The sequence below is a fragment of the Taeniopygia guttata genome, chromosome 1 (genome assembly GCF_048771995.1).
Source record: "Taeniopygia guttata chromosome 1, bTaeGut7.mat, whole genome shotgun sequence".
Lineage (NCBI taxonomy): Eukaryota > Metazoa > Chordata > Aves > Passeriformes > Estrildidae > Taeniopygia > Taeniopygia guttata.
Window position 1 is genome coordinate 81,240,953 of NC_133024.1, and position 16,425 is coordinate 81,257,377.

The 16,425-nt window shown below is 42.9% G+C and overlaps 1 protein-coding gene and 1 long non-coding RNA gene across 3 annotated transcripts in view; one reads left to right on the forward strand and one right to left on the reverse strand.

Annotated features, from left to right (window-relative positions):
- Positions 1-6,236, forward strand: part of LOC140684531 (uncharacterized) — a 22,279-nt gene extending 16,043 nt beyond the window's left edge. The window contains exons 2-3 of one of the 2 annotated variants that reach the window (XR_012056911.1): positions 4,203-4,649; positions 4,754-6,236. This is a non-coding gene — a long non-coding RNA (uncharacterized lncRNA). Of the gene's footprint in view, positions 1-4,202 lie in introns of both variants that reach the window. The other variant, XR_012056910.1, reaches the window with a different exon arrangement.
- LOC121470195 (uncharacterized) overlaps positions 1-16,185 on the reverse strand; it is a 19,662-nt gene extending 3,477 nt beyond the window's left edge. The window contains exon 1 of the mRNA XM_041717183.2: positions 14,385-16,185. Coding sequence (XP_041573117.2) covers positions 15,235-16,167 — 933 coding nt within the window. The 5' untranslated portion in view covers positions 16,168-16,185 and the 3' untranslated portion in view covers positions 14,385-15,234. The remainder of the gene's footprint in view (positions 1-14,384) is intronic.
- Between the last annotated feature and the right edge of the window lie 240 nt (positions 16,186-16,425).

Here is a 16,425-nt window from a genome sequence, read left to right on the forward strand (position 1 = left end):
CACACTAGGTTGGACATCAAGGCCACGTACAGGCTGTTCACACTAAACTCACCTTGGAAATGTGTTGTTAATCTTAAAAAATGTTTCAGGTCACGTTGTTAGCCTGACCAGATGCCCAGAGAATTTGCAGGCATGGCTCAGGGGTCAGCATGGGCCATTGACAGGTCCAAATACACTGTGTGCAAGTAACCATGCTGCTGTCGGTGTCTGCGAGCTCGAAAGGTGCAGGTTTTTGGGGTCAGTTGGCCCCTGCCAGAGAACAGTCCTCTGCATATTTCACTTATTAGTGTAGCTGAAGCTTAAGATGCAGCAGTATAGCTAAACTAATTTTCATCTCAATCAACAGTGGATGAACAATTTTCACAAAGATGAAAGAATGAAGCTGATCTTTACAACTCAGTTAACTTCACACTTGTATTAATTTCCTCTTTTTTTTTTTTTTCTGATTTACTGATTTTAGATCCTTAGCAGAATAAAAGCAGGTTAAAAGACCAGTGCATCTTATACCATTTTGTCTTTGAGATCCATAAAACTGTACCTTTGCACTGCTGCTGATTATCATTTTTCAGATGCTGTCTGTCTATTGCAGCACTACCCCAAAAGACACAGCCACCACATAAATGATGCACAGACCAGGCAGTGATACAGTACAGTGAGGAAAAGCTGACATTGAGGCAAGGAGGAGCTGGGACAGGGAAAAGGAGGGAAGCAGGAAATGCATGAAAAGCCTGGCATACAACATAGCAGAAATCAGTTACTTTGAAGTATTAGCTATGACAGGAATCACATGAGTTCTGCATCATCTGCCAATTTTAACATATGTTCTATGGGACTTCAGCTGGACTGAATCAGCATCATACTGCAGTCAACCATACTCGTTCCCACAAAATCTTCTCTCAATATTCCACTTGAGGGGACACCCCAGAGAGCTGATAGGATAAAAACTTCACAGCATCTTGGGGAACTTTTAGGCCAGAGCAAAAGGATCAGCCTGACTATGGTGCCTCATGAAGCAGTTGTTGTTGGCAGTAGAAGTCATGGAGTTGGGTGGTGGAACAACTGAGAAGTAAATCTCAGAAAATTTTATTCACCATCCTCTCTTTCCAGACCTCTCACTGTTTTTTTCCTCAAAAAGCAGAGACTGCTTTAACCCATGGCTTCTCAGTAATACCCACTGGAAAATCAGGCACCTGGAACAGTCATGCTGTCCTTCCAAATGTATATGGCAGTCTAGTGTAGGCATCAGGAGCATGATTCATCAGACCAAGGCTGGACATATATATCTGAATTAGCTGTCTAGACTCCATTTATCAAATAATGAAAAGGCTGTTTCTACGAAGTCACACACCTCATGCTAAAGTTTCTTTCCAAAATTAATGGTACACTAGAAAGTGCTTGTTTCCCTCCATTGATAGCAAAGGGAGTTCAGATGTGCTTTAGACATGGTCACAAGACTGTAGGCACATAAAATTAATGAGGTGAAGATCAATCATTGTTGCTATATCTAAGGAATAAAATAATCCAGAAATTAGACTATCACAGTCCAAGATGTAGCTGAATTAATACAATCAAAATTTCATTTAAAAAACCATTCCATTTTCCAAAGCATGTTTCAGTTTCTATTTAATATAGAAAACACTGTTGAATGAAATATAATTTTTTGTACTATTGCTCTTAAGTGTCCACTTGACAAATCGGGATGTACCACAACCAAAACATTAGATGTTACACAGACTTTAGGCACAGCATTACTTAAAATTTGTCTGTTGCTAGAAGTAGGTGTCAGCTTGCGCGTTTCTAGGAATCAGCTAAGCCTCCTTGCCAAGAAGAAACCTTTTGCTTCCTCACAGCTTTTTGGGAGCAGCCTTTCCTAGCTCCAGCCTGAGGCAAGAAGCAGTCATGAACAGTGGTGTTCTGGGAGACTCACACCCTCGTGTTTTTTCTTCACAACATTAGAAGTGTAAGCATGGCCATATGTGTCATTTCTGAGTTTCCCAGAGCAGAAGAAATTTACAGCGACATGTAAGGAAGGCCTTTAGAACAAAGCCTTATTTCTGCACTTATCCACAGGTACAAACCATGAGATTTAAAAGGGATGTAGAAATACCTATCTGGATCCCCCCTGTGGTCCCTGGAACCATCTGACTGCAGCAGTGGCAGCATGAGATATTCTGTAGGGTAAGTATGTGAATGTCACATAAAAGGGGGGTTTCCTTGAACCATTTATATTTGTTTGGTCTGTGGATGCCCCAGGAAAGCTGAGACCCTCGTGTCTGCTCAGTGTGCCAGTGTCCCATTACAGCGACTCTGCTGATCAGTGTGCTGTATTGGAGGGCAGTTCAGCTGACTTGCTCAGGGACATGCGCTGACAATCTCTCAGAATGGAATACTTTATAAAAATTTAAGAATAGGAACATCCTCCTGGATGTCCCCATGGTTTTCAAGTATGACTGCTAGCACCCTTGAAGGGCACACTAAATAGTTTATGGAATTACACACTTTATCAATAAGCAGTCTGATAATAGAAAATTGTGAAAAGCTAAGTTTAGAAGATTGCAGTTGATAGCAAAAACCAAATTGAAAGCAATAGGCAGACAATCTGTAATCACCGATGAGAGCTATTTTGACATAATGGTTCAGCACACATAGAGTAAGTTTCTTCTCATCCAATAGGTATTCCAGTGGAGGAGAAGACAGGTTCAGCCTTGTCAGCTGATCTCAAAAGCTATGATGGAGTCTTCCATAACTTCTTCCCACTCTTAACTTTCACACTATTTCTTTAAATTTTGAGTGGACCTTAAGTGACTCCAGTCATACATACTTTTGTTACTGACAACTGTAAAATTCTCTTGCTTTGCTCTTACATCCCAGAATCACAGAATATTCTGAGTTGGAAGTGACCCAGACATATCATCAAGGCCAGCTCTTATACATACAGGGCTCAAACCTACAGCCTTGGTATTATTAGCACCATGCTCTGTGGTCAGGAAAACATTCAGCACATGCCCAGTGAAGGGTGGTTGTACCTTGGAGGCAGGCACACCTGGGAGGTGTGTGTTAATATTGCAATTTGGTTATAATGAACCAAGTTCATCCGAGGAGAGTGATTTTGCCACTGGTTGCTGGTTCAGCTGCAGTACATCTGCTCCCATCTCCCCTGGCTGGCAGGTGCTGTGCACTTCATTGGCTACATGATGCCATTGAGTTCCCCTCCCCGCAAGGATTGCAGCAGAGCCTGGCTGAGATGTCTCCACTATGCTCTACCCTCCATTTCATCCCTCTCAACATGTGCTTAAGATTGCAGGTTGAATGTGTGGGAAGTCACTGTGGAATAGGTTTCATGCATGCCAACCACATTCTATCCAGGAAGCAGCAATTGCATGTTACCCTATAACTTCTGTACTGTTAAAACCTTTCATTAGAATTTACATACAACTTCCCAGTTTTCTCTAATTTCAGCCCAGTCACCTTCCTACAGTGAGTTTACCATTTCACACAATCTATTCCCTCTTGTATATCCTCAGAATCCAGTAATTTCATTCATAAGTTGAAATTTGCAATAGTGTGACCTCCTTACCTTTTCTACCAAGTCACGCAGGGATTTTATTTGAGTTCTTTCCTTATTGAATTGAGGCAGTTTACCATAACTTATAATACAATATTTGTAACAATATCAATACAATAATAACACTACTGTCTGAGTCCTGGCATACTGATATGGTATTTAAAGCATCACAATTGTCTGGATATATTTCCCTTTCCCTGACCTCCAGCCGTTCATTGCAACCTTGAACACAGAGCATCTGACTCAGCTGCTCTCTTTCTACACCAGTAGAAGCTGCCTGTCTGCTGATGGCCTTTTCTCTCTATTTCCTTAGACATCTCTCAGCACCCACAGTCCTCGTTCTAATCTAGCATCCTTTGGCTTAGACTTAGACTTTGAAGAGTAAAATGTTCTTAGTCTGACAGGTATCAGGAAGCCATATTCCTCAACAAGCAGCATCTTCACTCATTTTTCAAGGATTCATATTGTTTTGCTTTTCTTGCTGGCCCTGTTGCATCTTCCATTTGGTTTAACTCTCTGTTCTGAGGCAAAATAACACCTTGTCAGTAATAGGGTTAAGCTATTAAAAATATTACACACAATTGTCTTGGTTTTTATAGGCTGCAGGTTTAATGATGTTCTACATCATGTCCCTCAGGTCTTGGATACTGAAGAATCTTGCTTACTGTGAGGCTCTCAGATTTCACTGCAAAAAGGGGAAATATCTCCCCCTCCCTATTGCAAAGAAAACCTTGAAAACATTATTGCAGCAACAATAAAAAAAAAAAATCTGGAATCAATGTAATATAAAAGGTGGGTTCATTATTTTTATGATTATACATGACTTTGATGAGGGCAGAGGGAAGGGACAGTCATTATTTCTGAATGTTTGTAGGGGTAATATTAATACTGATGGTGGAAATTTCATCTTTGGGAAGGTTTTGCCACCAAAGACTTTAGAGCAGTAACAGTAGCATTCTGTCCTGAATTTGTGCAAATATGAGTAGTCCTACAGTCTCATTTATTCTGTCTGCACATTCAGACCTTGATCTTGAAAGCTACCCCTGAAAAGTGCTGCAGTGATATGCAGTAGTGGTATGCACAGGTAAGAAGCCCTGACTGTGCAACGTGACAGATCCTGCAGCTAAGAAAACGGAGTGCAAAAATTCAGAGACATTTAGTTTATCTCTATTAAATTTGTCTTTACAGAAACTGCAGTAAGTTCAAATGCTGCACTACTAGAAAAGGAGATTGTATAATACAAAATTCCTGTTCACTAATTGTCCTTTACTCCAAAAGTCAAAGGATGCACCTCCTCCCACACTCCATCCTGGCGACACGCAAACACCGGCATGAAAGCAAAGAGAAGGATTTTAGCGGAAAATCTGAAAGGTTGATACCTTCCTTTTGATTCCATTAGGTGGAGCTCTCAGACAAGAAGAAATGAATGAAAAAAAAAAAAAAAAACAACCCAGCAGAGGCACCCTTAGGAATTATTAGTACCCGTACTATGTGGGTATTTTTCCCTGCCAAGAGCTCTCTTTTCTTGATAGAATTAATTTTTACCCAATTAGAAAACTTATTACATGCTTTCAAAACTGCTATTATTCAGCAACCTGCCTCTACATCTAGGTTTTCATTAGCTCAAGACATTTTTGAGATCAAGCTGCAAATTTTGATCTCTAGCTGCACGTTACATCATTGGTCTCAACATAAATAACCAGACCGACAAAGAAATAGCTATGGAACAGGGAAGAAGAGCAGATAAAAAATATAAGAGCAATTTATAAAAACCAGAACATTCTAGAAGGTTATTGACCATTAATGATAGAAGTTCACTGATATTAATGGTGCGGGATTCGGCTGAAAATGTTGCCATGCAAATGCACAGGCATAAATCAAAACAAAAATGGCAAAGGGTTTGCTATGTGATTTTCTGCTGCTTTCCCATTCCCGTTTCTATTTTTATTTTGATCTCATATTTAACATATACATTCTTGAAAGTTTTGGACAAGCTCTCCCAATTCCTATGCAAGGGAAAGGATGAAAATAATCCTGTTTAAACCACTGTATGAGCAAAGGACAGAATGCTGGATGCATATTTTCAAGACTATTGGCTCTTATACTACTTGCTTGTTATGTGCAGTGTTAGAAATGTTCATAATTTTGCCAAATAAATTTCTGCTTTTGACAAAACTAGAAAAACATAAACAATATTATAAAGAATATTATCTGAATTAACAGAAATTAGCAGAGATTGTCCAGAGATACACGGAAGGAAAGAGTCTGAACTGTTTCCTATTAGATTCTACACCTTAGTTAAGAGAAATGATTAACTTAATTTAATCAATTTAACTGTAATCAAATCTTGCTAGTTTTATCTTTTATGAAGGTGAACAAAACACATTTGTAACCCACAATTTCAGCAAAGCTTAGGCTATCTGCTAAATTTATCCTTGATACAAAAATATGATCATTTAATAACTTCTGAGGTATTATGCTGGAAGGTGGTTTGTATTTTGTGCTTGAATATCATGTCTGGTTCCAGATTTTGCAGCAAAATATTCTGTGGACACTTGAGCAGTCTGCAAATCTGTTCCATTTTCAGACTTTTTAAAATTTGTACTCTATTGTACCAAAACCGCCTTTTAGCACTTTGTACTAAAATAAAAAATATACAATGCCCATGAGACATGAGAACTAGCAACTTCATTTCTGTGTTGAAATCAGTTGGCCTCAATATTTGTAAAATGCTTTTACACATTACTCTAGATTTTCTTCACTAATGTAAAAAGAAATCTTCTCTTAGTATTACAGTCTGCTGCAATGTAGGAAGGGTGTCTTTCCCCAACACTGAAGCTTTCTCCCTCATTTCCATCTTCTGCTCTGCACAATTCCTCAGAGGAATGTTTTGTGACAAGGAGTATCTTTTAAGTTTTTAATTTTTCCCACGGGCACCTGCCACTGACATTAGTAAGAGATCAAAGGTCAGATCTGACCTTTCCTCCTTGGCACAGACAACATGGAGCAGGATTGTTCTGGTCATACTGGGCACAGAACACTGCTTCTGGTGCCTTGTAGCTTCCACAACTTGTTTCAAATGCAGAAGGCACAAATAGCCAAAGCATCAGGAGCACATCTAATTTTTAACTTTCCCTTGCCTGCCTTCAGGATGGCTTTAATGACTACAGCATGTGTAGGCAGTTTTCAAGCTCTTGTCTCTGAATCTGTTCCCCTTTCTGATGACAATACATATCTGTGCTTTGATATGCTCCATTCTTGGTCATATATGGCTACTCATAGCCACTACTGTACTTCTCAGGAGACCCTTACCTCTAATATAGGGAATTATTATTATCCCTATTTTATGCCTTCAGGCTACTTGTTTCTTTAGCATTTTCCGTAGAGCCCAGGGCCGAGTAGGAAACTGACCCCAATTCTGATGCTTTCCAGCTCTGCCCATTGAACTACACTGCAAGATATGGTGACTTTACACGGAGATGAGTGTAGGTCTGATTTAAACGTTAAGTGTGGGAATGTAAGTTATGGCAGTCTTACCCCATTTGCCTACATTCCAGAGAGATGTAAGCAGGAGAAGGGCCAAGATGGTGCAGAACTGAAGCATTTTGGTGCCCCACAGTGAGCCTCTGATAAAGTCCTGTAGGCAGAAAGCACAGATGGCAAGATTGATTTGGCTAGGCATGGCAGAACCAACATGCCCGTTTTCCCAGTGTAAACCAAAATGCTCTTTCCAAATCTGAAATTTTAGGAGATGAATATTTTTTCTTGTAAATTTTTTCCAGAAGAAAATTCTCAACAATCCACTATATGCCCCCTTAATTCCCCTCCTGCTTTCCAGTGTCCATGTCCTTGAAGGGGTGAGAATGTTTGCTTTTCCATGATTTGGTATTTCCCTAAAATACAGCATGGTTAAAAAAGACAGACAGGCAAACTTAACTACCAGGATTTCCATAAAGTTCAATTAAAAGTGCCAAGCTATTGTGACTAGCTTTGTCAAAATCTGTGTGATAAGTTCTGCTGTGCAGCCAATTGTGCTTCTTTCACAAAACGCTGGTGAGGAATGACAGATTGTTACTTCTCAGTAGGCTGCAGGGACACAAACCCTCTGGATGGATCTCCTCAGCTTGCATCTGACCCATGCACCCGAAGCTGAGCTGCCCCTTTGAAAAGGAGAGTCTGAGAACACAGCCAGTGCACATGCTCTGGGCTCAGAAGGGAGACAGTGTGATCTTGATAGGAAAATAACATTTACACAGCCAAAATCCTCATCTGTTACTGATCATGCTACACTGTTATCTTTCTTTTCTTCATCCAGTAATCTGGCATGATGCTTTGAAGCAAGCATAAATCCACTTTTCTTGACTTCTTTGCCTGTCTTTTTGGAAAAGTGCTCAGTGCTTGTACTGTGTATCCCAATATGGTTTCTTTTTGAATATCTGTTTCAGAAAACACACCCCTACTGCAGCACAGTGCAGCCTATAGCAATGAAGAGGAAAAATAATAAAATCCTTAAAGACAAATCTGGCATTCTGAGTGCTTTACTTGGGTCAAATTTTAATCTGAAAGGCTTCTTTGGACCATCCAAAAATATTTTCTCCCAGTATCACAATAGGTTATTGGAATGTTAGAAATTTCTGCTAGTGTGAATAAGTTGAATTAGCTGAAGTCATTATACTTCTTAAACCAAGTTTTTATTTACTCTGAATAAGTTCAGTCTCCTATTTAGTAGCAGTCTTCTCCTCCTCCTAAACTTCATCAAAGCCTCATCCTGTCAGTGGCTGGGCATCTTCTAGTAAACACAGATACTTTGAGAGGCTCCTGAGATGCCATGATAAACAAAGCTTCCCAGCTGACTTACATGTTTCACTCAGGACTGATCTGTTCAAACCTGGTAATCCTGCACATTTGTTTAAACAAGTGGTTCTGTCATGACCAGCCCTGACCTACTTTTCCCAATGCCTTATTTGCTGCACACACGTTTCAGCTTTCCACTGACTATACTCCAAACATGGGCTGCCTTTTGCTATCTCTTAGAAAAAATGCTCAAAGCAAAGTGGACCCTGATGAAGGGACACCAATGCCACTTTGCTACACACAGAAGAAATATATTGCCAGCACCCATCAAACCAGAGGTATTAACCTGCTCCTCAAGCAAGCTTGGGATTCATTTCTCTTAGCTGGCCAGTTTGACTTATGGCATGGAAACAGAGGAGCAAGTTGAACATAAACATGTGACTCCTGCAAAAAGAAAAATCTATAGAAGAAAATACAAATGCCATTAAAGGATAACAGCATTTAACAGGGACCACGTCTAACCTCTCTTTACTACTATCAAGAGACAGAAGACAAAACCAGTTCACTCCCTGAAGAATACTTTTTTCTTCATCTTTTAAACAAACCCAGGATAGAGCCTTTTGTTAAGCATATTGATCTCTTTCACACTGCACATGAGCTATCATTTTTTTTCAGGACACCTTTCTGCTCTTTAAATGACAGCTTGATTGTTGGAGACAATCTCCATCACAGCAAAACTGTGTATTTATCTAGTGGCTGGGTGAATGGAGCTATTAGTCCCAAAGTACAGTTCTATGGTCACTGGCTAGAGAAAATTATTTAAAGTTGAAAGGATTCTGTTTTGATGTTCAATATCCAAATCTTTAACTCATTAGGGATTCTCTAAAAGGGCATGCAAAAACAAAAGAAAGCTTCTCCACCAGCTCTTCTTCCACTGATCTCAATATGATGTCAGGCAACTCCTACATGTTTTCTAAATCGTTCACCTTGGGTTTGGTTTTCAGTAGATATTTTTCATTCTAATTGTATGATATAAAAGGACTGATTTTATTTAAGTGCAAATAAAAAATCTATAACTAAGATATTCGTAAAATGTTCATGTAGGAGTGCGCAGGGTGAGGGAAGGGAAGGGAAGGGAAGGGAAGGGAAGGGAAGGGAAGGGAAGGGAAGGGAAGGGAAGGGAAGGGAAGGGAAGGGAAGGGAAGGGAAGGGAAGGGAAGGGAAGGGAAGGGAAGGGAAGGGAAGGGAAGGGAAGGGAAGGGAAGGGAAGGGAAGGGAAGGGAAGGGAAGGGAAGGGAAGGGAAGGGAAGGGAAGGGAAGGGAAGGGAAGGGAAGGGAAGGGAAGGGAAGGGAAGGGAAGGCCTAATTAATTTCTATACTTTTCTCTCCCTGCACTAACTGAAAAAAAGACTAGAGTCGCATATTTAAAGAGTAAAACAACAAAAAAATATTACAGACTTCTCCATCATTGTACCAGGTAGGGAGGAGAAGGCATTAAAATTTCATCAGATTTCTCTTTTGAAATCTGATGGAAACATAGCTGAGCCATATTAACTGTCTGTTAGGATGAACATAACATAAGATCTCTTCTGCCCTCAAATCCAAAAGACATGTATCAAATCCAAAAGACAAGTGTCATAGACAATTAGGTCAGAGATAACTCCTTTGAACCTCCTTTTTCTTAACTTGCTTGCTGAGTTTATTCCAGGTTTTCAAATTCCTGTTGATAAAATTGAAGAACAAAATTGCATCTGGAGTTTGTGTAAGTGGCAATTTTAGCAGTACTTTCATTCTCTAAACAGCTTGACTTTTCTCGTCAGGGAAGTGTATCTGTCAAATCACATGTTCCTCTCCCTAAGACCCAGTAACAGTTGGCTGATATCTGAAAAAGTATGATATTCAAAAACATGCAGTATTTCACAGTTACATTCACAACAATGCAGAAATACAATCACATCCACTTTCAATTCCTCCTGGACAGAAGAATTAAGTAAATTACCCAAACCTGGATATCAAAGCAGTGCCACAGGCAGGAGTACAACTGAGCTTTCTCAAGTATCAACCCCACTGTAAAACCAAAGGGACATATAACTTGCTCTCGTGGCATCTTAGAAACCCCAAGTCACTCTAGCAGATAATGATAGCAAGAATAAATCCAGCTGGCATCAAACATAGTCTCAGATAGGTACAGGATAAAATTCGACCTGGGGAATACAGGGAATATGGTCCCTATGGCCAGGCAATGCCAATTCCTGCATCATCACACAAACCATCTTCCATCTTTTTCTTGGATGAGGTGTTAGGTTTGGATCAGGAGCAGCACAAGGACAGGCCCAGCAGTGTGTGAGGCAATAGCACAAAGACTACCTCAAATGTTATTGCCTGTGCCATAAGCCAGATTCCCTGAGAGAGGCCCAGAGGGCCTCTAAGTAAACCCAAAGACAAACAGATTTGTCCATCCTCTGCTGTTACCTCCCCTGAAAACATAGGAGGGCTTCTATCTGTAGCTTCAAGAGAGTATGGGAAAGTAGACCTACCTGATTTTCTGCCCCAGTTTGAAGCTTTGATTTGATAAAGATTCAATTCTTACAGCCTTGAGTAATTTTAGTTACTTTTTCTTGCCTTTCTTTTCCCAAAATCTCTAACCTGATAAGTGGAACTCCAGTACTCCAGGAGGGTATTACTGATGTGATGCAGCTTGACAATATGTAACTCCCGTCTCCATCCTGCATTTCTACTCTCAAGTATTCTATAAAGAACATTTTTTTTTCAAAGCTGCATTGTGCCTAAAACTCAGTTAATCTGTTTGTTGCTGTGGCCAATAGGAGCCTTTTCTTATCCCCATAAATGACCATTATTTTATACCTCTTCTGGTTGTGAATTTCTCCAAAATGTAAACTCTTACACCCCGTTACATTAAACTGCATCTTCTGAATATTGCATGTGGATTATGAACTCCTATGATTTTTCTCATTACTTTGGTTCATCCAAATAGCTGACCAAAGGGAGGTCCATTAATTAGCATATCTGATAACTCAGATCTTGTTTTCTGGCTCACTCTTTTGAGAGGCAGATATGTTCTGTTTGTTTGATTGCTCTTCATGCTGCGTGTTCATATCTACCCAGGTTTTTATGTTGTGTCCATCATCATGAAATGTGAGATGGCTGTAATTCTCTTCTAATTCACAGAACAGACACTGTCTCGGCAACAGTGCATTTTGGCCAAAAAAGCGGTACTTGAAGCCTGACATGTAATCTATGGATTTGTCCAATCTAATTACTGCCACTTCTATCAGTGTTTTTATGATATAGACATGCATCCACTCAGGAAAATCACTAAAGCTACAGAGGTAGCTGCCAGGCAGTCGTTCCATCACTTTTGGCTTGGAAATTATTTGAAAGATGCTATAGAGTTGGAAGGCTCTGATAAGCAACATCAGTCCCTTTAAACATGTGTTTTCTGTTGTTTCTGCTCACTTGAGTAGATTAGACTCAATTTTTCACTAATTATCTATACTTTCTTTTAATTAGGTAAAAGGCTGCTTTTGTTGAAGTCAGCGAGTAATAAAACTTCTACAGCAAAAAAAGTACTGAATATATCCATTTTTAAGATAATAGACTGAGCGCTGGGGTAATTAACATGCACTGAGCACTTCGTAGCAATCTCAGACAAACTGCTGCACTCAAACTTGTTTGCTCACAATTGCCTTTAGTGTTTCTAACATGTGTGACCCTCTTCAATGCAGACACGTTCCAGGAACAGTTGGCCATGTGCACTCACTGGGCATCTTAGACATGTTTCTGACACTCATTCTCCAAGGAGTTGTTCTGTAAGTCTGAAAATCATTCTAATAAACCAGATGTCTTCTTATATTTTTCTTGGATTCAAAATTCCTGTGAAGCCATTGGAAATAGGGCATGAGATGAGAGATCATATTTAGGAATGATCAGTCTGTGTTTGACTATCTGCACCAGAATTGCCTCTAGCTAACACCAGTGTAAATCACAGGCCTTTCACTGACACCCTTGAAATTATATGCAAAAACAACTGCCCTAAAAAAAAAAAGTATTCAGCTGGTGTAGATGTTTTCATTGATAAAGGAATTAAAAAATGAGATTTATTTCAACCTTAACTCATCAGTGTCCTCCCCAGTGTCCTCCTTCCTTACTGAAAGAGGGAACCACATTGGTTTTGCATTGCTGCCAATTTTGAAATTATGGTGAAAGAATACTAACTGTTACCACTTCTCTTAGCAGCAATCTCTGTCTATACAAGCCTTATCCACGAGCACACACCACTGGCTGTTTCCTTGTCAAACACCACAGCCAACCCTCAGGGCTCCGATGGCTTCGGATCCCCCCCCAAGCCAGGGACGCAACATGAGTCCTCAGGATTTGCTCCCATTAGTGGAACACAGGGTGACATAGACTGTCCAAGCCTGCGGAATTTAAAACTGACCCTGTCTTTCCAATAGATTTTAGCAGGTCTAAATAAGCATCCTGGCAGGAGGACTGGAGAGCTGACAGGGAGCAAGGATAACTTCATTTTTGCTAAGACTGCTGGTGAAATTAATGAGAATCAGCCTGGTCTCCTTGCACCATCTACATCGCACAAGCATCCCTTACATTAGCATGGGATTTAATTTAGGCATTTAAAGCTGCTTGCATTACATTGTGACTGTGGGTCTTTTTACCCATCTTTTCTGCATGTTCTTCCTTGCAATTGTACATTTGATGCAGCACATTTTCAAAGGGAATCAAGAAAGAGAAAACTAAAAGCTACATGTATTAGTATTCCTGTTTAATTTATTATCATCTTACTAGGTGGGAATTAAAATGATTTTTCTGTCACTGTTATCTCTCTTCACTTGGAAAAGATTGATTTCCTTCTTCCCTGCTGCTTACTAATAAGACATCTGAAAACTAAGATGGTTTTTATGTTTACTTCCTTGTTTAAATCAGCTTTCTTAACTAAGGACATCTTTGGCAATATATCTGTTGCTTAACTTGTGATTTTTGTGTTGGCTCAGGCTCCACCAGTGACAGAACATCAAACTCAGAGAGACTATATATTTTTAATTACTCAGGAATGCCCTCGTGCATAAGCACATGCAAATTAAACAAACGGATTCCAAAACTGGTTCAGAACAGATTGCACATTACACAATCACATTTTGGTTTCAGAAATGATGGTGCATTATTTTACTTCTCCTGCTGACAAGTACAGAGGTTATCAGCCATGCTTTGCCATTCCTACTGCTGTGTCTGGCACTGCCAGGTTTGGTACCACTTTATCAAGAGCTGCCAAACCAAGGAAGGCTGATGGAAAGGCACAAACCATTGAGTGTGAGAATCAGCTAAACCACTACTCTACATGGAATGACACCTTCCTCTAAAGGAAATACTAATGTCCAGCAAGTGGATTAGAAAATATTTGTCTTGAAGAATAGGACATGACTACCCAGCCATCTGCCTCCAGAATCTAGCACTGCTTTGAATTGGAAATGATAAACTAATGAGCACAGTTGCTGTTTGGAGTCCAAGCTGTAGTGTATGAACTTGATACTGGCACCCCGGTGGCAAGACAGCTCTAAACAAGATGTAATAATTTCAAAAGACAAAAAAGGTTCAGTGAAAATTTTGTAGGGCAAGGTGGTCATACCAAAGGAAAAAGGTGGGAAAAATGTCCATCTGCATACTAGAGATAAGGAACTAAAGCATTAGAGACAGAGGTGGCGTGGTGGGTATCTCTAAAGAGCTAACCATCCCTTCTGCACAAAAAAGCTCAGCTTTTTCAAAAAGCTGTGTAATGTGTCCTGCAACACGTTCTCTTGAGATATTATCTCATATCCTTCAGACATTCCACTGTATTGGAGGCCTTCTTGTTTAAGTACCTAATATTTCTCTTTCCTAATATTTCCTAATATTTTTCTTCCCATTCCATCTAAAATCCCCATGCTCGGCATTAATAACAGTTTTTCCTCTAGAGTATTTGTGTCTGAATACCTATATAGCAGTACCTTACCTCCTTCTTCTTGAATTTATCCACTTTTTATATATTGAAGTTTAAGTCTTTCTTTCTCCCTCTTGATAAAGTTGCTCTTGTCCTTCTTGGGTGATGACAGTTTCTTTCAGCCCTTTCTTACTTATATGGTTCAATGATGTTCTTCTGTGTTTCTGTATTTTCGATACAACTGCACTCAGAACTGAAATCCAGCAAGAACCTTCTGTGAAGATGCGCCTGGTCTGTCCCCACTAGAGATCAAAGGTGGCAACTCCTTGCATTGTACCAGAAGCACCTCACTCCACATGAGCAGCCTGTGTCCCACCAAGGGTGCCCTCACCAGCCACCTGCTCGGGTGACCTGAGGGAAGGGTTCCTGCATCTCTGGTCGCCTCGCAGCGCAGGGCTGGTCTTGTGGCACCAGGCTCCTCGCCTGGAAGCCTGGTCCTGATCAGCTGTGCGGGGCAGGCAGGCGGATGTCTGGACACACTTCAGGTGCTGAGTGCCAAGGTTGGTGTGCACGTGATGTGCCACTACATGGGCACTTCTGGCGCTGCAGAATTCGGGGGTGAGTTGAAAGCTAAACCAGACCTGCTGCTGGGGGGTGAATATACAAGCGATCCTCTTTCATCCAATTTCCATCTTCCTGTCCTATTTTCGTGCTATCTGTCCTGGTGCACCTTTGGTGCATATGCCAAAGGCCACAGAGCCGCTGAGGGAAGCTTGGCAGGCTGTGACCCATGCCGACCTGCCTGAATTAAAAAAAACCCCTTTATTTTTCTCGGAGGTGGGGAGGGGTGACCTTTTTGCTTAGAAAACGGAGACAAGCCTCAGCCGTCCTCCCCGCCGCCGGCTCCCGCTCCAGGTCGGTCTCAGATGGGGAATGTGGGTGATGAAGATGCCAAATGCAGGCGGACGCGGGGGACAGGGAAAGAAAATCCCGTTCCCTCGCACCCCGCTACAGTCAGAACCACAGTACGGACCCGGCCGGAGGGGCTCCCCGCGACGCGGCGGCGGCGGGAGGGGGGGGGACCGCAGGAGGCGGTGGAGGAGGAGAAGGAGGAGGAGGGAGGAGGGGGCGAGGGCTGGCAGGGGAGGGAACACCTCGGCTGGGCGGGACACGCCGGCCGGCGCGGTCTCGGGCTGCCGCGGCCGGGCTGCCCGCGCTGCCCGCGCTGCCCGCGGCTCCCGGTGCCCCCGCACGCTCCCTCTGGGGCCGGGGGCGGCGGCGCCCGCCGCGTCCCGCCCGAAACTTTCCCTCCCCCGTGGATGGCTTTCGTCGGAGACCTGCAGGGCAACCGGGCGCTTGACACCTGTCCCCCATGGGCCGCCCCCGCGCCTAAGTTTGCCGGCGCTCGGCCGCACTCCGCCGCCGCCGCAGGGCGGGCTTGAGCCGCGGCGGGGCCGCGGTGCCCATGGCCGGGCGCCCCGCCGCGCCGAGGTGTCCGTGCGCGCCGCCCCGTCCCGCCCGCCCGGGAGCCGCCGCGCCCGCCCGAGCACCGCAGCGGGGGCGCTGAGCGAGACAGCCCCCGGCTCTCCGCCACCGGCTCGGCGCCAGCCGCCGCTGCCCGCCGGGTCGCTGGCGGCGGCGGCGGGGGCGGCGGCGGGGCCGCGGGATCCGTCCGCGCTCGCTGCCCCCGTGTAGTTCTCGAGTCGTCTGTCCTCGGCGGCGGTCCGCGGGTGACATGCAGTCCCTCATCTCTCCGGTGACCAAGGCTATCCTGGTGGCTTTGTTCATCTTCGCCATCCTGCTGATCCTCTACGTGATTCTGTGGTACATCTGCCGCGATGTGGATTGCGACCATGGGATCTGAGCGGCGCCGCGGGGCCAGGGCTTAGGAGCCGGGATTCACCCCGCGGGGCCGGGAGCGGCAGCGGGAGCCCCTCCGGGCGGCAGCCGCCGCCACCGCGGCCGAGCAGGGGAAGGAAAGAAAAGAGGAAAAAAAAGAAAGAAGAAGGGGAAAAAAGCTAGCGAAGGACCGAGCCGAAAGAGCCTGGAGAACAACTGCGATCAAGAAACCAACCTGAGCTTGACCTTCAGAGACCAGGGTGACCCGGTGAGT